At 45.6% G+C, this 17,837-nt stretch overlaps 1 protein-coding gene across 1 annotated transcript in view; it reads left to right on the top strand.

Moving 5' to 3' along the window:
• The window catches only part of Blnk (B cell linker), an 80,626-nt gene that overhangs the window by 40,764 nt on the left and 22,025 nt on the right, over nt 1-17,837 (top strand). The window contains exons 3-8 of the mRNA XM_029536639.1: nt 805-854; nt 4,244-4,284; nt 6,317-6,473; nt 9,346-9,509; nt 14,447-14,528; nt 15,591-15,662. Of these exons, the coding sequence (XP_029392499.1) occupies nt 805-854; nt 4,244-4,284; nt 6,317-6,473; nt 9,346-9,509; nt 14,447-14,528; nt 15,591-15,662 (566 nt within the window). The remainder of the gene's footprint in view (nt 1-804; nt 855-4,243; nt 4,285-6,316; nt 6,474-9,345; nt 9,510-14,446; nt 14,529-15,590; nt 15,663-17,837) is intronic.

The following is a 17,837-nucleotide window of genomic DNA, read 5'->3' as shown; positions in this document are numbered from 1 at the left end:
GATGAGAATGGGAGCAGAAATAGACACGAAAGCCTGTGGTGAGCTAGGGAGGGCTCTCAAACAAACCCAATACTGTTATTTTCATAATCTGCAATTTTGGTTTGTAAGGAGTTTTGTACATTTCTAAAATACACAAATTTTCTTTTAAAAAAGAAATGAAGTAGATACATAATTACTACAATATGCTGTTTCTATAAAAGGAAATAATATTTTAGTAATTAAAGGCTATTAGATATGTTTTATATGTGTATGCTTTAAATTTCATTAAGGAAATCACTCTTAAGTAACATGGGTAATTATTACTAATTGGTAATTTACTATAAACCTTCCATCTTGAGATGATACTTGCCTATTTGTCATGGGTTTTGTTTTACATATGCAAGGCAAGTGATTTGCTACTAGGCCATAGCCTAGACCCCACTTGTCATGTTTTGAAATAGTAAAAATGATTTTCATTCAACCTATGAGTGAAGTACTTATTATTGATTTTTTTCCTTTTTTAAAAAAATATTTGTGAGCTATTAAAACCCAGTTCATCTTCTCTTATTGTCCCGTCAGCCAATGAGAACTGATCTCCCCTGAGTCCTTGGACCTCACAGAGCCCTTCCGTGTCTCTGCCTGACCTGGGCCAAGCCATAAGCTCCCTGTGCACTGTGGAGAACACTGGCTTCAATAGATTACAGTGCACTAAACTCAATGCAATGGGTGGAAAAACTATTCTTGTAGTTATCTATCTCATCTCTATGTTGGCTTGTACTGTGAGCCTTGGCAACTGACCCTTGTTCTACTGGTTCCTACCCACAGGCTAAAAGTCAAAGGCCCTCCAAGTGTTCCTCGAAGGGACTACGCATTAGGTAAGAATATTTCCAAAATATATTAGCTGACTTTTGTCTAGTGTTCATATGTATTTCTTTCTTTTTGTTTTAAAGATTTATTTATTTATTATTTGTAAGTACACTGTAGCTGTCTTCAGACTGAGCAGCCTTAGCTTTCAAATGAGTACAACATATTTCCCTCCCTAAGAAATACATATGAGGGCTGGAGAGATGGCTCAGTGGTTAAGAGCACTGACTGCTCTTCCAGAGGTCCTGAATTCAATCCCAGCAACCATATGGTACTCATTTGAAAGCTAAGGATGCTCAGTCTGATTTTTGAGAACAACTATATCAATGGGACCTTTAACTACAGTGCAATGAACTCTACCCGTTCATCCAATCACACGTTCACCTATCTACCTACCCATCCATTCACCTATCCTGTGGGACACGAAACTAAGAAATGGGGATTTTGTCCAGGAAATTTAAAAAAATCTACCTAATCCATAAGTCAAGGAAACCTATTTCCCAACCATAGCTAAGTCAGAACAAACCAAAGATGGGGAAAGGAAACAACTCTGACCTTCTTAGTGTCCAAACAGGAATGATGAGGAAATCGTGGAATGATGGATTCTTGGAATGAATGAGGTGATTCAGGCCGGCATCTAGTCTGGACTTATTCCTACCCCCACCGTCAGTATCCTCACAAATAAGGTCACCTCCCGTAATGGTTTCCAGGGCTTACTTGATCCCCGAGACATGGGCATCCCTTACTGGATGTAGGTGTCATCTCCACTGTCTCCTCATGGTCACCCAGTACAAGCTCCGAAGTCTCCAAAGGCAGCCTGTGTAGCGTCACAGCAGACAGTTCAGAAGTGATGTCACTTGAACAGTTTACTCTGTAAAATAAACATCTGCAGGTGCTGCAGCCTTGACCCACTCAGCAAATACATCACGAGTTTGTCCTGGGTGGCAGTGGGTAAAGTGCTTGCTACACAAGTGTGACGATCTGAGTTTCGATCCCAGAAACCACACGCACACACACGCACATGCACGCGCCCACAGGCACGCGCATGCACACACATTTTAAAAAAATAAGTAATTTCCCAAGCATGATGGCTACTCAGGAAGAAGATGTCAGGGTGCAGTGGCAAAGCATCAGATGGGAGACAACTTTCTGGGATGGTCTCTCTGAGGAGGTGGTATCTAATTCAGATGCTAGGGGACAAATTGCAAGCATGTCTATCCCCCCGTAGATGAACCAGCAGCACTGGAGATGACAGACTCAAATGCTGGATCTCAGAGTCAGTCCTCAGAGCCTCAACCGGCAAAAAGAGGCGCATCTCCCATCATGGTTGCTTGGTCACCCCTTCCCCATGGCCATCAGACCCTCACCATTTCTTGTTTGTCATTGGACAGAGTTTCTAAGTGGCCCTCTACATCTGATTCTATTCCTAGTTCTCATCCTCCATCAGAGACGTGAGCCATAATACAGTTCTCTTCTCCTCGACCCCACTGAATTCTTTTGGCTTGCCAGAGTGCAGTCACAGGTCACAGGTCACAGGTCACAGGGCTAGTGACAAGGTCCTCTCATGTCTAGCCACTAACTGGCTATGTAACTGTGGACATCACTCCAGTTCATCCTTGTCATTTGCGGAATGGAGATCTGCTGGGTTTTGGTCCTGATGCTACAATAAGCCTCTCTGACATTGGCTTTAGGAATATGTGTCTTCCCATATGCAGACATCAAAAAGTATTCCCTTTGACCTCAAAGATCACCTGATCTTTTCCTGAAATGTTCTATTTAGTCTTTTCTTATATGGTACTTACATTACTCTTTACTTATATGGCTCAAAGCCAGGACTTCATATACACTAGGCAAGTGCTTTATATTTGAGCTACAGACCCAGCCCTTCCACATAGCCTTGATATCAATATATCTGAGTCTCTTGGAACACAGGAATATGGCTTGATCCATAGTCTGATCCCTAATATGATGGCAGTAGTCAGCTGGGAGATTGTTAGGCATATATAGCCTCTACCCTGCACCCAACTACTGAGTCAGAATTAGCAAGAACTCCCACATATTAAAGTGAAGCAACCCTGCTTTTAACCAAATCCATCCAAGTTCCCAATCTTATAAATCAGTCCCGTGCACTTTGCCAACAGAGCCTGCTCCCACTCTTTGCTCTTCCCCTTAATCCTTGAAAACTCTCCTTTTGGCAAAACCAATGTCACCACTTGCAGTTGTGTCTGTCCCTCCTTGTCCTGTCCTCCCCAGCACCATGGGTATCCATGACCCATGGGGCATTTTAGGCTATTGCCTCTATGTTTTGGGGAATTCCCATTCAACTGCAAACTCTGACTCAGAAATCAGCCCCAAAGCTTCTCAATCCGGGGACTCTCCAGGGACTTCAAAAGAAAGTTACCTAAAGAGACAGACAGACAGACCTATAAGCCAAATCCAAAACCTCTCCAAGTTGCTTTTGGTTACTGTATGCAAGGAGACACAGTAAAGAAACTGCTAACATGACCATCCCAGGGTGTGATTAGGGGAAAGGTCTTATTGTGCATAAGAGGAAGAAAATAAACAGGCGCATCTGGAAGAGGCCAAAGTGGGGGAGGGAGCAGACTGCGCATGGCCTAGGCTGTCTGCAAGAGAAGGGGGAAGAGCTAGAGAAGGGTACACAGACGGGTGGGGGGAGAGAAAGAATAGTGCACAGAGGGGTGGGGGTAGGAAAAGAAAAGTGCACGAGGGGGGTAGTAATAGAGTAGTGATCTGAGGTGAGAAGGGCCAGGATATATATGACATATCCATAAAACAAGTACTTGGGAACAGGGATTGTAGGAATCTGGGGGTCAGTCTAGGCCCGCAGCCACAGGTGCATGTCAGTGGCGAGCCATTGTCCCTTCTGCCAGAGGGAAGGAAAAAAGTCACTCCTTTTGGCAAATGGGAACCAGTTTCACAAGTTTCTGAGAATTCCTGGCTCTTAACTAACCACCAGAAATCCCCCTAGAGTCCAGATTGAGCTGGGCCTAGACTCAGTTTTGGACTGAGTCAGTGGGCCTACCCTTTTCGAGGGGAATGGGGTACCTGACAGTTATGGAGTTTATCAAAGCAAAAAAGTGGACAAATGTCCAGAAATGTCCCTTGACAAAGGCAGGCCTAGGTAAAGGGCCCCACTGTTCTGTTCCTGTGGGACTTATCTTTTATGCTTCAGGTTAAGCTTTCTGAGAAAGAGATGAATAAAATGAATGACAATATGACTGTAATTTACTGTTCAAGGCCCACAGAAAAGCGGTCAGCTTTGGTGCCTGTGGGCAGTCAGCTCAGGGGTCTATGGACAGACAATCCATGTGCCTGTGGGTCAGCCAGAGCTGGCCAGCTGGATTCATGCTTTTTGCTCTGTGTCCCTCTCCTGTTACAGACAGCCCTGCGGATGAAGAGGAGCAGTGGTCGGATGACTTTGTGAGTGTTTGCTCCTGGGATCAGGAGGGTACCAGCCTCTCGGGGAGACCTCTTCCATGGCTTCTTTCTGAACCTCACGCTGAAGGCTAGCTGAGTAACACGGGGAGGGAGTGGGTCTCAGAAGGACTGAAAAGCCTCCTCTTGGTAGGTGGCAGGGACCTTGCTGAGAGCTGACTTGACTCAGTGCTCACCAAAAGTCAGGCTGAACGTTTTTTTTACATGTAACCTTGTTCTAGTCCACCACGGCCCTGGGAGGGAGATAGTGTAACCCCATTCTTTGAGCTCGCAGACTCACAAAACCAGAAGTAGCACATGCATTTAAATACGCTGTACCAATAGGCATACTTCTGACCTAAGCTGCCCTCTGCTCTCTTACTCCCTGACACCAGGCAGGAAAACCACCAAAACAAAGGGTTAACTAACGCCAGAGCTGCTACTCACATCTAGTCTCAGTACTCGGGGGTCTGAGGCAGGAAGACTTGAGAGTTTAAGGCCAGTCTGGGTTACTTGGAGTGTTTGAGGCCAGGCTACTAAGCAAGCGAAACTCTAGTTTCTAACGGAGTTAATGATAGGCAGAGGTGCTTCTAGAATCAGAAAGGAACATTTCATTAACTTGCAGTTCCCAAACTCAAACCTGGGCCTCAGAACCAAACTGTCAGCGACTAGGGTACCTGCTATGACCGAAGGAACATCAGCTGTGCTTCCTAGGTCACGGAGTGAAAAAGAGGGACCTAGCCATAGTGACCCTGGCAGGTGATACAGCAGCATAAACTGTTATCCTTCTCCAAATGGCCCTGTAGTTTGCAGGGGCCCTGCAGCCACACCTGCTGGGAGCTGAATCTAAAGTTTTCTTCAACATTGTTGTATCCATCCACAATGTATGTTCCACAATGCTACATGCTCTGATCTGAGTTTCAATCTGTGAGGGACCCTAAACACACCCCCACCTCATTTATAAGGAAGCGGAGATCACGAGGACAGACTGACATTTCCACTGTCCCCCATGGGGACGACGGACGACGCAGAATGAAGACTTCCAGGCCAGTGTCTAGAATCGAATCTGTGTTCACCACCTGGAGTGGATGTGGTCTTTAAGACAGCAGTTCCTCCTCCTTCAACCGCAGAAAAAGAAAAGAAAAATAAGGGGAAGGGTGATCTCATTGTGGGTCACTGGGGCATGAAGTTCCTCCTAGAACCCAGTGTAGCGGAAACCAGAGTGTCGCGGGTGCGCCCCCTGCTGGCTTCAGCGCAAGATCGCATCTGCGGCTGGGAGGGAGAAGACAGCTTGGTGGCTGAATTAAGAATTTGAAAGACACAGTAGCCCCAGAGCTTGTGTCTCTAGTTGCATATGTAGCAGAGTTTGTCCTAGTAGGTCCACCAATGGGAGGAGAGGCCCTTGGTCTTGCAAAGATTATATGCCCCAGTACAGGGGAATGCCAGGGCTAGGAAGTGGGAGTGGGTGGGTTGGGGAGCAGGGCGGGGTATAGGGGACTTTCTGGATAGCATTTGAAATGTAAATAAAGAAAATATCTAATAAAAAATAATTTGAAAGACAGCAAGGATAGGTATATGGGAGGGTTTGGAGAGAGAAAGGGGAGGGGAAAATGGTCTAATTATATTATAATCTCAAGAAATAAAAGAAGTAATCTTTACAAAGAAGGCATAGGTCGAGGAGTACAAAGTAAAAATTAACTCAGAGAGCAGGGATTGACCTACCCTGAAGTTAAGTAGCCAAGATGAACGAGGATTGGTTAAATTCCCCGAGCAGTTACTCTTACTTCGGTGGGTTTCTGCTGCAGATAGTATGAAACACAGGCTTGTTCCTAAAGCCTTTATGCCAGACAGAGGAACCCCGTTATAATATCCCGTCAAAGGAGACAAGTTTCTGTCTCTGCGCTGGAATGTCCTGTGTGATCATGGCAGGCGCTGTGTTCCTGTCCTCTGCTGCAGGAACCCCTCATGCCTCCCCAGGCGGGATCTGCTCATTGGATGGCACCTGCAGGGGTACCAAGCACAATGCTTACATTCGCAGGACAGTGACTATGAAAATCCAGATGAACATTCGGATTCCGAGACGTATGTGATGCCTGCAGAGGAGACGGGCGACGATTCCTATGAACCGCCTCCCGCTGAGCAGCAGACACGGGTGGTCCATCCAGCCCTGCCCTTCACAAGGGGCGAGTATGTAGGTGAGGTCACTGTGGACGCTGGGAACACAGGATGGGGGAGATGGGCAAACATAGCTGCTGCCTGAGGGTCCCCCTGTCTGTCTCCACTCTCACTTCCGAGCAGCAGTATAGGAGCAGGCAGGTGCACAGTGTGGGACGGGGGGGGGGGTGGCACAAATGATATGGCTTGCTCATTTTATGGGGAGTGTTTTCCCCAGGTTTGGAGCATTGAACAGATTATCTGAACTGATAAAGAACTGTACCCTAAGAATTGCTCTCCCCGCCCCCGCCCTCCTAGCCCCACAAGAAGTCAACCCAGACATTGGTCCTGTTTCTCCTAGGATTTCCTTTATCCAGGGCTCTGGAGCTTCTGAGAGGCCCTCACAGAATAACGGTGTCCTTCAAGGACCTGAGCATCCACCACAAAAGTTCCCTCTTTGTTCTGGTCCAGACAGCGTTGCACACGGGTCACTTAGACTGCGGATGTTCACTGGGGAGTGTGCGTGTGTTGGCAGGGGGAGGTCAGTGAGCCCTGGGCCTGCAATCAACCTCTTAGATCAGTCGACACTGCACAATCTGGCTTTGAGGCACGCGTCTGGTGGTCCATCGAGAAGTCTAGCTGGTAGCACAGGTCTATAATCCTAGCTGGTGGGTGGGGACGAGGCAGGAGGATCCCAAGTTCTAAGCTGGGCGATTCTAAGGTCATGGGCTGGTGAGATGGCTCAGTGGGTAAGAGCACCCGACTGCTCTTCCGAAGGTCCGGAGTTCAAATCCCAGCAACCACATGGTGGCTCACAACCATCCATAACAAGATCTGACGCCCTCTTCTGGAGTGTCTGAAGACAGCTACAGTGTACTTACTTACATATAATAAATAAATAAATCTTTAAAAAAAAAAAGTTAAAACACAGAACATAAACAAGCAGACAAAATCCAGGCTGCGAGTGTCGCTCAGTGGTAGAGTTCTTGCCTAGCTTGTATAAGGTCTCAGGAGGAACAGTAAAATCATTTCTGTTCTTGTCATAGCAAGGGACTAGGAGATTCCCTGATGGCAGGGATATTGAGTGTGTTCATAACCAGGGCAGTGTTTGCCTGTGTGCTGCGAGATCATCCTCTTGGTTGCCAGCAGCCTCTCTCCACAGGGTACCAGTTGATACTGGTTCTTTGTTCCACAATTAGTCTGTTGAGCCCTTACTCTGGCCAGAACCATGCTTGGCCCTGAGCACTTAGCAGTGAGCAAGGTAGCATACTCTTGTATGCTATAGCTATAGCTATTTTCTATGTATTACAGGGCAGTGCTTTATAGTTATGGTGTCTTATCCCTGTCAGTCTTGTGGGACAGGGATGCATCTTCACTATATAGGGCAAGAGAAGACTGCAGGCATGGAGCTAAACAGTGCCAAGGTTATATAGGTGTAGAACCCCGGTGTGAGCCAGGCCCTTAGCATCCATTGTGGGATGGATAGCCCTGCCCCATGCACTTCCCCCACTGGATGTGGTAAGTCAATGTGGATCACCAATTTTGTTCACCCATTGTAATGACTCTGAGAGACAAGAGGCTATATTAGGTGTGCAGTGCAAACCAGAAACCACAATTCAATTTTTTTGTTTGTTTGTTTGTTTTGAGACAGGGTTTCTCTGTGCAGCCCTGGCTGTCCTGGAACTCACTCTGTAGACCAGGCTGGCCTCAAACTCAGAAATCTGCCTGCCTCTGCCTCCCAAGTGCTGGGACTAAAGGCGTGTGCCACCACGCCCAGCTCAACAATTCAATTTTTCAAAGCCTGCCTTCTGTGTTTTGCTAGTTCTCATGGGTTTAAACATTGCATGGAAAATTCTATTTAAACACCAAGAGCTGCAAACAAATATAACTGGCAAAGCAGATGCCCTAGTATGTGAGCACAGTAAATGTGACATTGGCCACATACCTCAGACAAAGAAGTAAGTGCTGGGAGCAGGAAGGAACCCCAAGAAAGAGCATAGCATGGTGTTGGGGTGTGACAGGCAAGGTAGTGTCACAGGAGGAAGCAAGACACCCAGCAGGATGCATGCTGCAAGGCACTGCACTACCTAGGATGGGGAACGCCAGGGCATCTTATGCTAAGAACTCCTGAGAATTCGTCAGTCTGATCAGAACGGAGCCCACCGCATCGCTGGGCAGGCTGAGTATCTGAAGCCCTCACGCATGATGGGGTCAGATCCATTTATTAGGCAGCCACGCCACTCCGACTTCGTTCGCTGCAGTTTTTCTTAATTCTTACAATTAACTCCAAGGGTGGATAGTGTGATCTACTTTAAAATGAGGAAAGGAATGCCAGAGAAACTGTAGCGGATACAAACAGGTGTGGTTAGTCGATGCTAGAGCAGAAGGAACCCAGATCCATCCCGCTTCAGAGCCTGGTCTCATTCTCAGATCCCTGCAGAAAAGGAGAGTCCTGGACAAAGCAGGCTTGCCTGGTTTCTCCAGGAGTTGAGATAAGGAACTCCTTGGTATATTCTGGAGGAGTTAAAACCCATCACAAAAGATCTAGAAGTCCAGAGTAGGACCACTTTTACAGCCCCGAGATGTCTCCAATGTGTACCCAGACTCCTCGCTTCGGCATGCTGTTCCTGCCCACTATGCTTAGCAGAGTGTTGGGTTCTCAGCTCTCCCAACCCCACAGGCTCTTATCATCCCCCTCCCTATGTGGTCTTGAGGACCTTCTGCTAGTTAGTACATAGGAAAATAGACAGTTGACAGTTGATGCTTTCTATCTACCTGTTGACTCCTTTAAGAGCCACGGGATCCCTTGTGGTTAGATAGATAACTTTGGCCCTGTGTCTTTTAGATTCCCCCATGATATCCACACAATGAATGACCTGGTGCCTCTTTTGTGTTGTCTTCTGTTTGTTCAAGATAATCGATCCAGCCAGAGGCACTCTCCGCCCTTCAGCAAGACACTTCCCAGTAAGCCCAGCTGGCCTTCAGCGAAAGCGAGGCTGGCCTCCACTCTGCCAGCCCCCAGCTCTCTACAGAAGCCTCAAATTCCCCCCAAGCCCAAAGACCTCCTTGAGGATGAGGTAAAGTAAGCCTAGGAGGAGAGCTGGAGGGACTGGGGAAGTCGGTCTGGAGCGACCCCACTTCCTCTAAGCCCTGCTGGTCTCCTGTCCCCCAAGTCCCTCAAGGTGACACGGAGGGGAACTTGCTTTCTCTGAAAAAGGCACATGGGACCCATTTTACTCATCTCAGTTTTCCACTGAAATGTGTATGTGCCGCATCTGAGCCTCTCCTGTCACCCCTTAATGTCTCTCAACAGCCTTCACTGCTTTTACTTCCCCTCCTACACCCAGCCCCTGGGAATCTGGAGACCCCCTTCTTCAACCTCCCCTCTGTCACTGCCAGCCCCTTGGGAGTCTTATTCCACTTGGGATTGTCTCCTCTTGAAAGTAACCCAATGAAATGCCCAGGTTGTGTGACAATGGCTGCCCTAACCTGGTAGCCCTGGCTCTCATGGCATTTGAGTTTTAAAAACAAAGACAACCCTTGAGAGTGACTGTTAAAATAGTCCATTACGACGAAGGTCCTACAGGAGGGCGCCGAAGGCAGCTCTGAGCCATCACCAGACATTCTTAGAGAAGCTGCTCTGAGAAAGCACTTCTTCTGGGATGCCTGCGGTCGCTAGAGCTTGTTGTGAAGTGGCCTTCATTTGTGTCTTTATATAACTTCCAGTAAGGAGAGAGGAGAGAGGACCTTTTAAAGTACAGTAGAGACAACATCTAGGTCTAAATTCTTTCTGTCTGTCAGCTCTGTGATTTTAGGCAAGCTGGCCAACCTTTCTGAGTCTATTTTCTCTCTCTCTCTCTCTCTCTCTCTCTCTCTCTCTCTCTCTCTCTCTCTCTCTTTCCCTCTTTCTTTCATCATTCCTTCTTTCCTTCCTTTCTTTCTTTTTACTATTTTGATATTTAATAGATTAAATAGATAGATATAGATAGAAATAATTCTTAAACACACACACGCAGGGTTTCTATCTTAATCTAGACTTTTTAGTTTCTCCTGAACACTGAAGGTGGCCGTGACCCACACAGCTGCCGAGCCTCATAGTAGCTCATCTCAGTTGGGATTGAATTCTTTCCTCATTTACAATGGGCTCACTCTTCCTACAACATATGCACACAGCTTCATCCTGAAAGGCCCCCTCACTTCTGTCACCTTTGCACACTTCTGTGGCTGGTTCCTGCTCTGGGAGACAGTGAAAAGCAGATGGCGGCAGGCTTTGGGGAGCAGTGGTTTCTCAATCCTCAGTCTGTGAGCCAGAGAGGTGGCTCAAGGAGACATTCCTGTCTCTAGAAGAGACATTCCTGTCTCTAGAAGAGAGAAAGGGATCAGTAAACTCTCTTAGCCTTGGGCAAATTCACTTGGAGATGTGACTTTACAGAAGCAAAGGTCTGTGCCAGGTTCTTCATTTCTGTGATTAGCTGGGAGGGGGCTTAGTGAGGCTGGGCAGAGTTCTGCACATACCATCCTGCAGAGGTGGCTCGAGAAAGCCTGGACCAGTGAAAAAGAAGTAGAGAGGAGGCTGTGTTCCGGAAGGAGCAGATAGGAAGCTGACATTCAAGCAAGGTTACAGGCTGGGCATGGTGGAGCACACCTTTAATCCCGGCAGAAGTAGGCGGATTTCTGTGAGACAACCTGGTCTACCAATGCAAGTTCCAAGACAGCCAAAGCTACGGAGAGAAACTCTGTCTTAAAAACAAACAAACAAACAAACAAACAAACAAAAAGGTTACAAAGAAAACAACCAAACTGGCTGATGGGTTAGTAAAGTGTTTGCTTTGCATGAAGGAAAACCAGAGTTTGTTTCCCACAGAACCACGTAAAAAGGCATGGGTAGCAATGTTTGCCTGTAATCCCAACACTGGTGAAGACAGCTTAGGGAATGAGTCCCAGACCAGTGAGAGGCCCTGTCTTAAACAAATAAACAAATAAAATCACAGCCAAGGCTAAACAAACCCTGTCTCAAATGGATAGATAGATAGATAGATAGATAGATAGATAGATAGATAGATAGATAGATAGATAGATAATTTTAAAATAAATCAAATAAACAAAACCCACTAAGAGAGTGACACCTATACAATGGCACCTGAGGTTCTTTGTGCGCATGTCTTTCTGCACTTGCACACACAGAGGACCAAGGATGTGGCTCTGTTGGTAGAGTATTTTTCTAGCCTATACACAGTACTGAATTCCATTACCAGCACCCCATAAATCAGGAGTGGTGGCAGAGACCAGTAATCTCAGCACTCAGAAGAAACGAGAAAAGAAAAGGCAAAACCAACACACACACACACACACACACACACACACACACACACACACACACAGAGACAAAAGCATACCTTTTTCTTTTTTTTAGTACTCAGAACCTCCTGTATCTCCAAAAGTTTATGTTTCATTTATTTTGTTTGTTGTTTGGGAAGGGGGTTGTTTGTTTGCTGCTGTTTGTTTTGTTGAGACAAGGTCTCTCTATGTAGGGCTGGCTAACCTAGAACTCACTATGTAGATCAGGTTGCCCTTGAACTCACAAAGATCTACTTACTTTGCTTTCCAAGTACTGGGATCAAAAGCATACACCACTACACCTGGCTCTCTGATTTTTATCTCAATGCGGTCTTGATAAACTGTTCAGCCAGCCTTCAACTTGCTGTATTCACAGGCTGACAAACTTATGATCCTCCTGCCTCAGCCTCCCAAGTAGCTGAGATTACAAATGTGTATACCATCTCTGGCCTACTTATATCTTTGACTTACATCTTACAGTCACTGAAGTTTCTCGGCCATGTGGATGTCATGCTACTTGCACTTAAAGGATCAGTTGATAACTAGGGGTGGTGGTACATGTTTGTAATCACGGATCTCAAGAGGTCGAGGCAGGGGGATCTGTAGTTAAAGTCATCCGCAAATATTCAGCAAGTTTGATAAAGAGATCCTGCTTTTTTCTTCTTGTTGTTGTTTAAGAGTAATTTCTGCTCACACTACAGCCATGGCTTTATGGATTGTTCATGGGATAACAGAGTTTATACCAGAACCTCACAGTAATGCTTGCGGGCTCTTTAAAGGTGCAGATTGTGATGGCGCTTCGTCACGTACTTGTAGCGGGTGGCAATTTCAAACCACAGAGTTGCAGGACCAGAAATGCACATTGCAAATCTTCTCTTCTTGAACAAACAGAATTTGTTGGGAGTGAGTCCAGTCTTTTCTGTCGTTTCCCTTTTGGAATAAAAAACATCTCAGTTCCAGAAGTAGCATTACTCTAAGTAGATTGGGTTCTAGATGCTGTAGACAGGATGACTCCTGCTGAAGGTGAGGAAGAGATGAGAAATGGCAACTAAGCGGAGAGAGGGAAGAACTCTAAAAGAGGAGTGGGAAGGTGGGAGGGTGGACTGCGGGAGACAGACAGGTTGCTGTGGAGTGTTGGAAGTGACTGGGCTCAAAACCTGTATCTACTGCCTTGTGCATGCGCCGCATCTTCTCCATACCTCAGAGTTGGTGGTCGTACCTATCTGATAGGGCTGTTAAAATGAGTGAGCAAGATGATGTTTTTTGTTTGTTTGTTTGTTTGTTTTTCTGCTCCTGGTACATTTTTGTCAGTCTACCACATGGATTAGAAAAATCTATCTTTAAGATCTGGGCAGCAAGTTTGTATTTTATCAGTATAAAAAGTCTCTCCCTCTCTACATTTGTGGTCAACTGGTTATTGACAAAGGCCAAGAAAATTTAATAAAGAGGTAGCTGATTTTAAAAAATGTAACACTAGAAAAACTGCATAGCCACATGCAAAATGAAGGAACTAGACCCTGTTTCCTAGCACATACAATATCAACCAGAAGTGGATCATAGACCCAAATCTAAGATATGAAACTATTGGGTTAGAGGAAAAAAGTATAATTGTAAATCTTTATGGCCTTGAGCTAGGCAATGGTTTTTCATGACACCAAAACACAAACAGCGAAGAAAAAGATTCACAAATTAGACTTAAATTTTAGATCTTTGTACCTGAGGTTGTTGCATCAAAAATACATGAGCAAGACCCGTTACATGGGTCTGTAATCCCAACACTTGGGAGGATGTCAGCTCAGTGTTGCTGTATGCCACATGGTGAGACTCAAAATTGGAGGGAAAAAAAATGTAAGTCATGGATCTCATGAAGAACTTAATATCTAGGACATTCAAGGAACTTATATGCCATAACAATAAAAGGCAAACAACCCAATTAAAAGTGGGAAAGGATATTAGTAAGCACCCGGGGAGATGCTCAGAAGCATTAGCTATCAAAGAAAGATGGATCCAAGCTAAAAGATATGCTCTACATCATACTAGGTGTTTAGAAGCCTAGCGATTATAATACCTAAGCCTTGGGCGAATACTGACACAATGATCTGAATGAAAATAGCCCCCAGGGTCTCAGGCATTTAAACACCAGTGGCACTGTTTGGGAAGGTTTCAGAGGTGTGGCCTTGCTGGAAGGAGTCTGGCTTTTGGGCTCTTCTAATCTTACCCTACATCCATTTAAGTCCCTGTTCCATGCTTGTGATTAAACATGTGAACTCTCAGCTTCCTGTTCCTGCTGCCACCTCTTCTGTTGGCTACTGTGCCCATCCCCCAACCCCCTGCACATCATCACGGACACTTATCCCTCCAGAATACTAGGACCAAACAAACTCCTCTTTCTATAACTCCCATCTGCTCCTGATGTTTTATCACAGAAAATACAGCTGATATTATCTGGTTTTCTTAAGGGACTCCAGCAGCCATGAACTTAGCATTCATGGAGCAGAGTCTGGTAGACAAGCCCCTGAGATACAATGGATAACCAAATGTCAAAAAGTACCCCAGTGTAAGCAATTTTACAGTGTGAGTTATAGCCCATTAAAGCTTTTATAGACACAAAAATCTTTCTCCCACAATTAACTATGAATGCACAGCAAGCGTCTCTTCACCTCTATATTTCTTTTAGGCTGATTATGTGGTCCCTGTGGAAGATCACGATGAAAACTATATCCATCCCAGAGAAAGCAGCCCGCTGCCTGCTGAGAAGGGTAAGTTTTGGAGTTTGGAGTGCTTGAAAGCTTCCAGCAGTTACCTGGCACCAGGCTGCTCAGCCAATAAGCACTGGGGAGCTCAGATGGGACAAGTGCCTCTCCTCTGTAGCCACGCCCCCTTTGACTAGGGTAGCATCTGCTTCAGAGCCTTTCTCCTCCTTCCATGTTCACCGGTTTATTCCCAGGTTATAAAAGCACTGGGCTATCATCCTCAGCTGCCTTCACTCAGAACGGTTCTCAGCGGCTAACTCTCACTGGACTGCAAGCCACAGACAGGGTTGACTTATAAATAGTGCACAGCTAGCAAATCTGTGGAGGGATGATAAAACAAGAGCTCGTGGGCTCTGCATCCTGGCTTGTGAGTCCCACGGTGGCTCAGGCCTATAGGAAACTTGGTCTGTAAATCCCACTGGGAGTAAGAAATGCTATCGCAAACGCATTGTCTCAGATCAGACAGGAAAACAGCGCCCTCCAGAAAGAGTGACTTTGGAAAATAGAGTCCCAAGCAGGTGATGTCTCTTCAGGTGACGCTTCTCATCTAATAAACTGGACCAGAGAGAACAGGTCCTCCCCTCTCCTGTTTTTATAACAACTCCCCAAGCATGAGCCATGGTTTGAAGACCAAGCCACCCAGTGAACAAAGCAACGCCTACACATCCCCTCTCTTCTCTCCTCAAACAACCTCAAAAGCCAAGGGAATTTGTGTATGGAGCGGAAGGAGCCGTGGTCAATTTGGCATCACCGTGTTGCTGTTGTAATATACTTTTGATTAAAATGAAACAAAGTGAAGCTTTGCCTCCCAAGCTTCCAGGAGCTGATATTCTGATCCAGTATGTGTTTTGATAGATTATCTCAATTTCATGTCTTCAATCACTAATAAATATGCCCATCCCAGAGATTCCCCTGAGAAGATTTCTTTGGGTGGCCTATGGGATTTATGAGGGTCATGGAATCGTTGCAGATTCTCTGGATTGACTGATCAGTGTCCCTGTCTACAATAACTTCCCTCCATGGGACATGTCTGCAATCACTCTGCATGTGTGTATTTGTGTGTTTCAGCTCCCATGGTGAATAGGTCAACCAAGCCAAACAGTTCTTCAAAGCACATGTCACCTCCAGGGACTGTCACGGGTAAGTAGATGCAAGGTTTGGTTTGGAATCTGTTCCAAAAGATATGTATAACTAAGATCATACATGGACAGTCACCTATATCCCAAGTTCCTAGGACAGGGGACAAAGTCTCAGTCTTCTCCATGAGCAAAGGCTTCCTGGAAGTGGCCTGACCTCTACCCACTAGACTGCAAAACCATCTCCCTAAACATGATGGGCAAAAACGTCCCCATGTGGTGCCAAGTCTCTCTGAGTTGGATTCCACTTCTAGCGGGGTGAGAACCATCAGTTTAAACAAACCAGATATCTTAGTCCACAGGGACCTGTCTCCTGGTAAGAATTTGGAAAGGGTAAAATCTCTAGATGGTCTTCAGCTTTTGAATGGAGAAGATGCATAGAATCTGTGTTTCTATGCTTTCTCTAAGTTGGCATTTCTCTAAGTTGGTTAGGATTTATCATTGGAGTACCTTGGTGGGTCGATTCCAGCCAAGGGGTGCTGTAAAGATCATATAATGCGGCAGATCTCACACAAGAGGTGTGTGTGTGTGTGTGTGTGTGTGTGTGTGTGTTGGGGGAATAAGAAAAGGATATCCTGAAGTGGAGATATGAGAGAGATAGAGACAGAGACAGAGAGTGAGAGACATATGGAGACTGGGAGACAGAGGAGGCTGGGATAAGGGGGAGCTTTTAAAGGGTTGGTAACAAGTGATGATATAGACGCTGGTGCCGAGTCTCTGAGGGCAGACCGGGGAGCACCCACTTTCTAACAGATATGATTTTAAATTGTGTTCCTGAGAGAAAGGAAATATATCCTTGCCAGGTGGTGATTTAGCAAACCTTCAGTGCCAGCATTCAGGACGCAGAGGTATCTCTGTGAGTTTGAGGCCAGCCTGATCTACAAAGAAGTTTTAGAACAGCCAGGGCTACACAGAGAAACCCTGTCTTGGAAAAAACCAACCAACCAACCAACCTAAATAAATAAATAAATAAATAAATAAATAAATAAATAACCGAATGAATGAATAGATATATAGACAGACAAACCCTTGAAAATTATAAATCCCCAAAAATGTGAAAATTGAACCTCACACTAATGCAGCCAAAACTGTTGCAGAATTACTGGGTGGAATCTTTTGTGTGCATGCCTTAAAATACAGTATGCTACATACTTTAACAACAACAACAACAACAACCAGACCCCAAGAATGCTTGCAAAGAGCTGGAGCTCTGGAGGCTAAAGGGAGGTGAGTGCCAGGTACACCATTGCCAGGGTCCTGCTGATGTGTCCCGTGGTCTGGCTCCACTCTGGGAGAGCAGAGGACCTGGCTGGTGATAGAGGAGTCTGTCTCCATTCTCCCTCACAGAGCATCCTCCTTCCTCTACAGAAGAAAGGCCAGGATGACCAGCAAACAAAACAATATGGAGTCTTGGCTGAAGAGAGAAATGCCTGCCTGGGTTCACAGCTCAGGTGGCCCTGTCACTTGTTCTCTCTGAGTCTCTGTCTGTCCCACCCGGTGTTAGGGAGGTACAGATGGTACAATCCCTATCCCTCTGCCAGCACTCAGAGATGCTGGGGTATTCATCACAAGACACTAGTAATAATCCTGTTTACTAATCCTTTATGAGCTATAATTTGATTATAAATCTCATCCATCTTAGTACAAAGCCAATGACTTTTATGAACAATGATGTTTATAGTAACACATTATGCAACTATTGCTACAGCTCACTTTAGAACATTTCTCTGCCTGCCCAGCCAAGATCCCTTATGTCTATTTGTATATAGCCAGTGCTAGTTCCACTCCTGACTCCAGGCAACGAAACTTCTGTTTCTGTTGCTGGAAACCTGCTCTTGCTGATATTTCATATAGACAGGATCGCTCACTATGTAGCCCTGCACATCTGGTTTCTGCACATCTGGCCCTTTCCCCTCGCTATCAAGTCTTTACTGCTATCAGATATGTTTGCTCCTCTTCCAGCACTACTAATTCTGGCTGTGTCGGACTGATTTTTAAAATGTCAGATTTATCCTATTGTCTGACCCCAAAAAATGAATTTGATAAGATTACTGTCCCCATTTCACAGGGCACCTGAGACGGTGTTTGTAAGAAATCACCCAGACCCTTTGGTGACAGAGAAGTAACTAGAATGCTGTCTTCCTTTTTTTTTTTTTTTTTTTTTTTTTTTTTTTTTTTT

The sequence above is a fragment of the Mus pahari genome, chromosome 1 (genome assembly GCF_900095145.1).
Source record: "Mus pahari chromosome 1, PAHARI_EIJ_v1.1, whole genome shotgun sequence".
Taxonomy (NCBI): Eukaryota; Metazoa; Chordata; class Mammalia; order Rodentia; family Muridae; genus Mus; species Mus pahari.
This window is presented reverse-complemented; position numbering and strand designations above follow the sequence as displayed.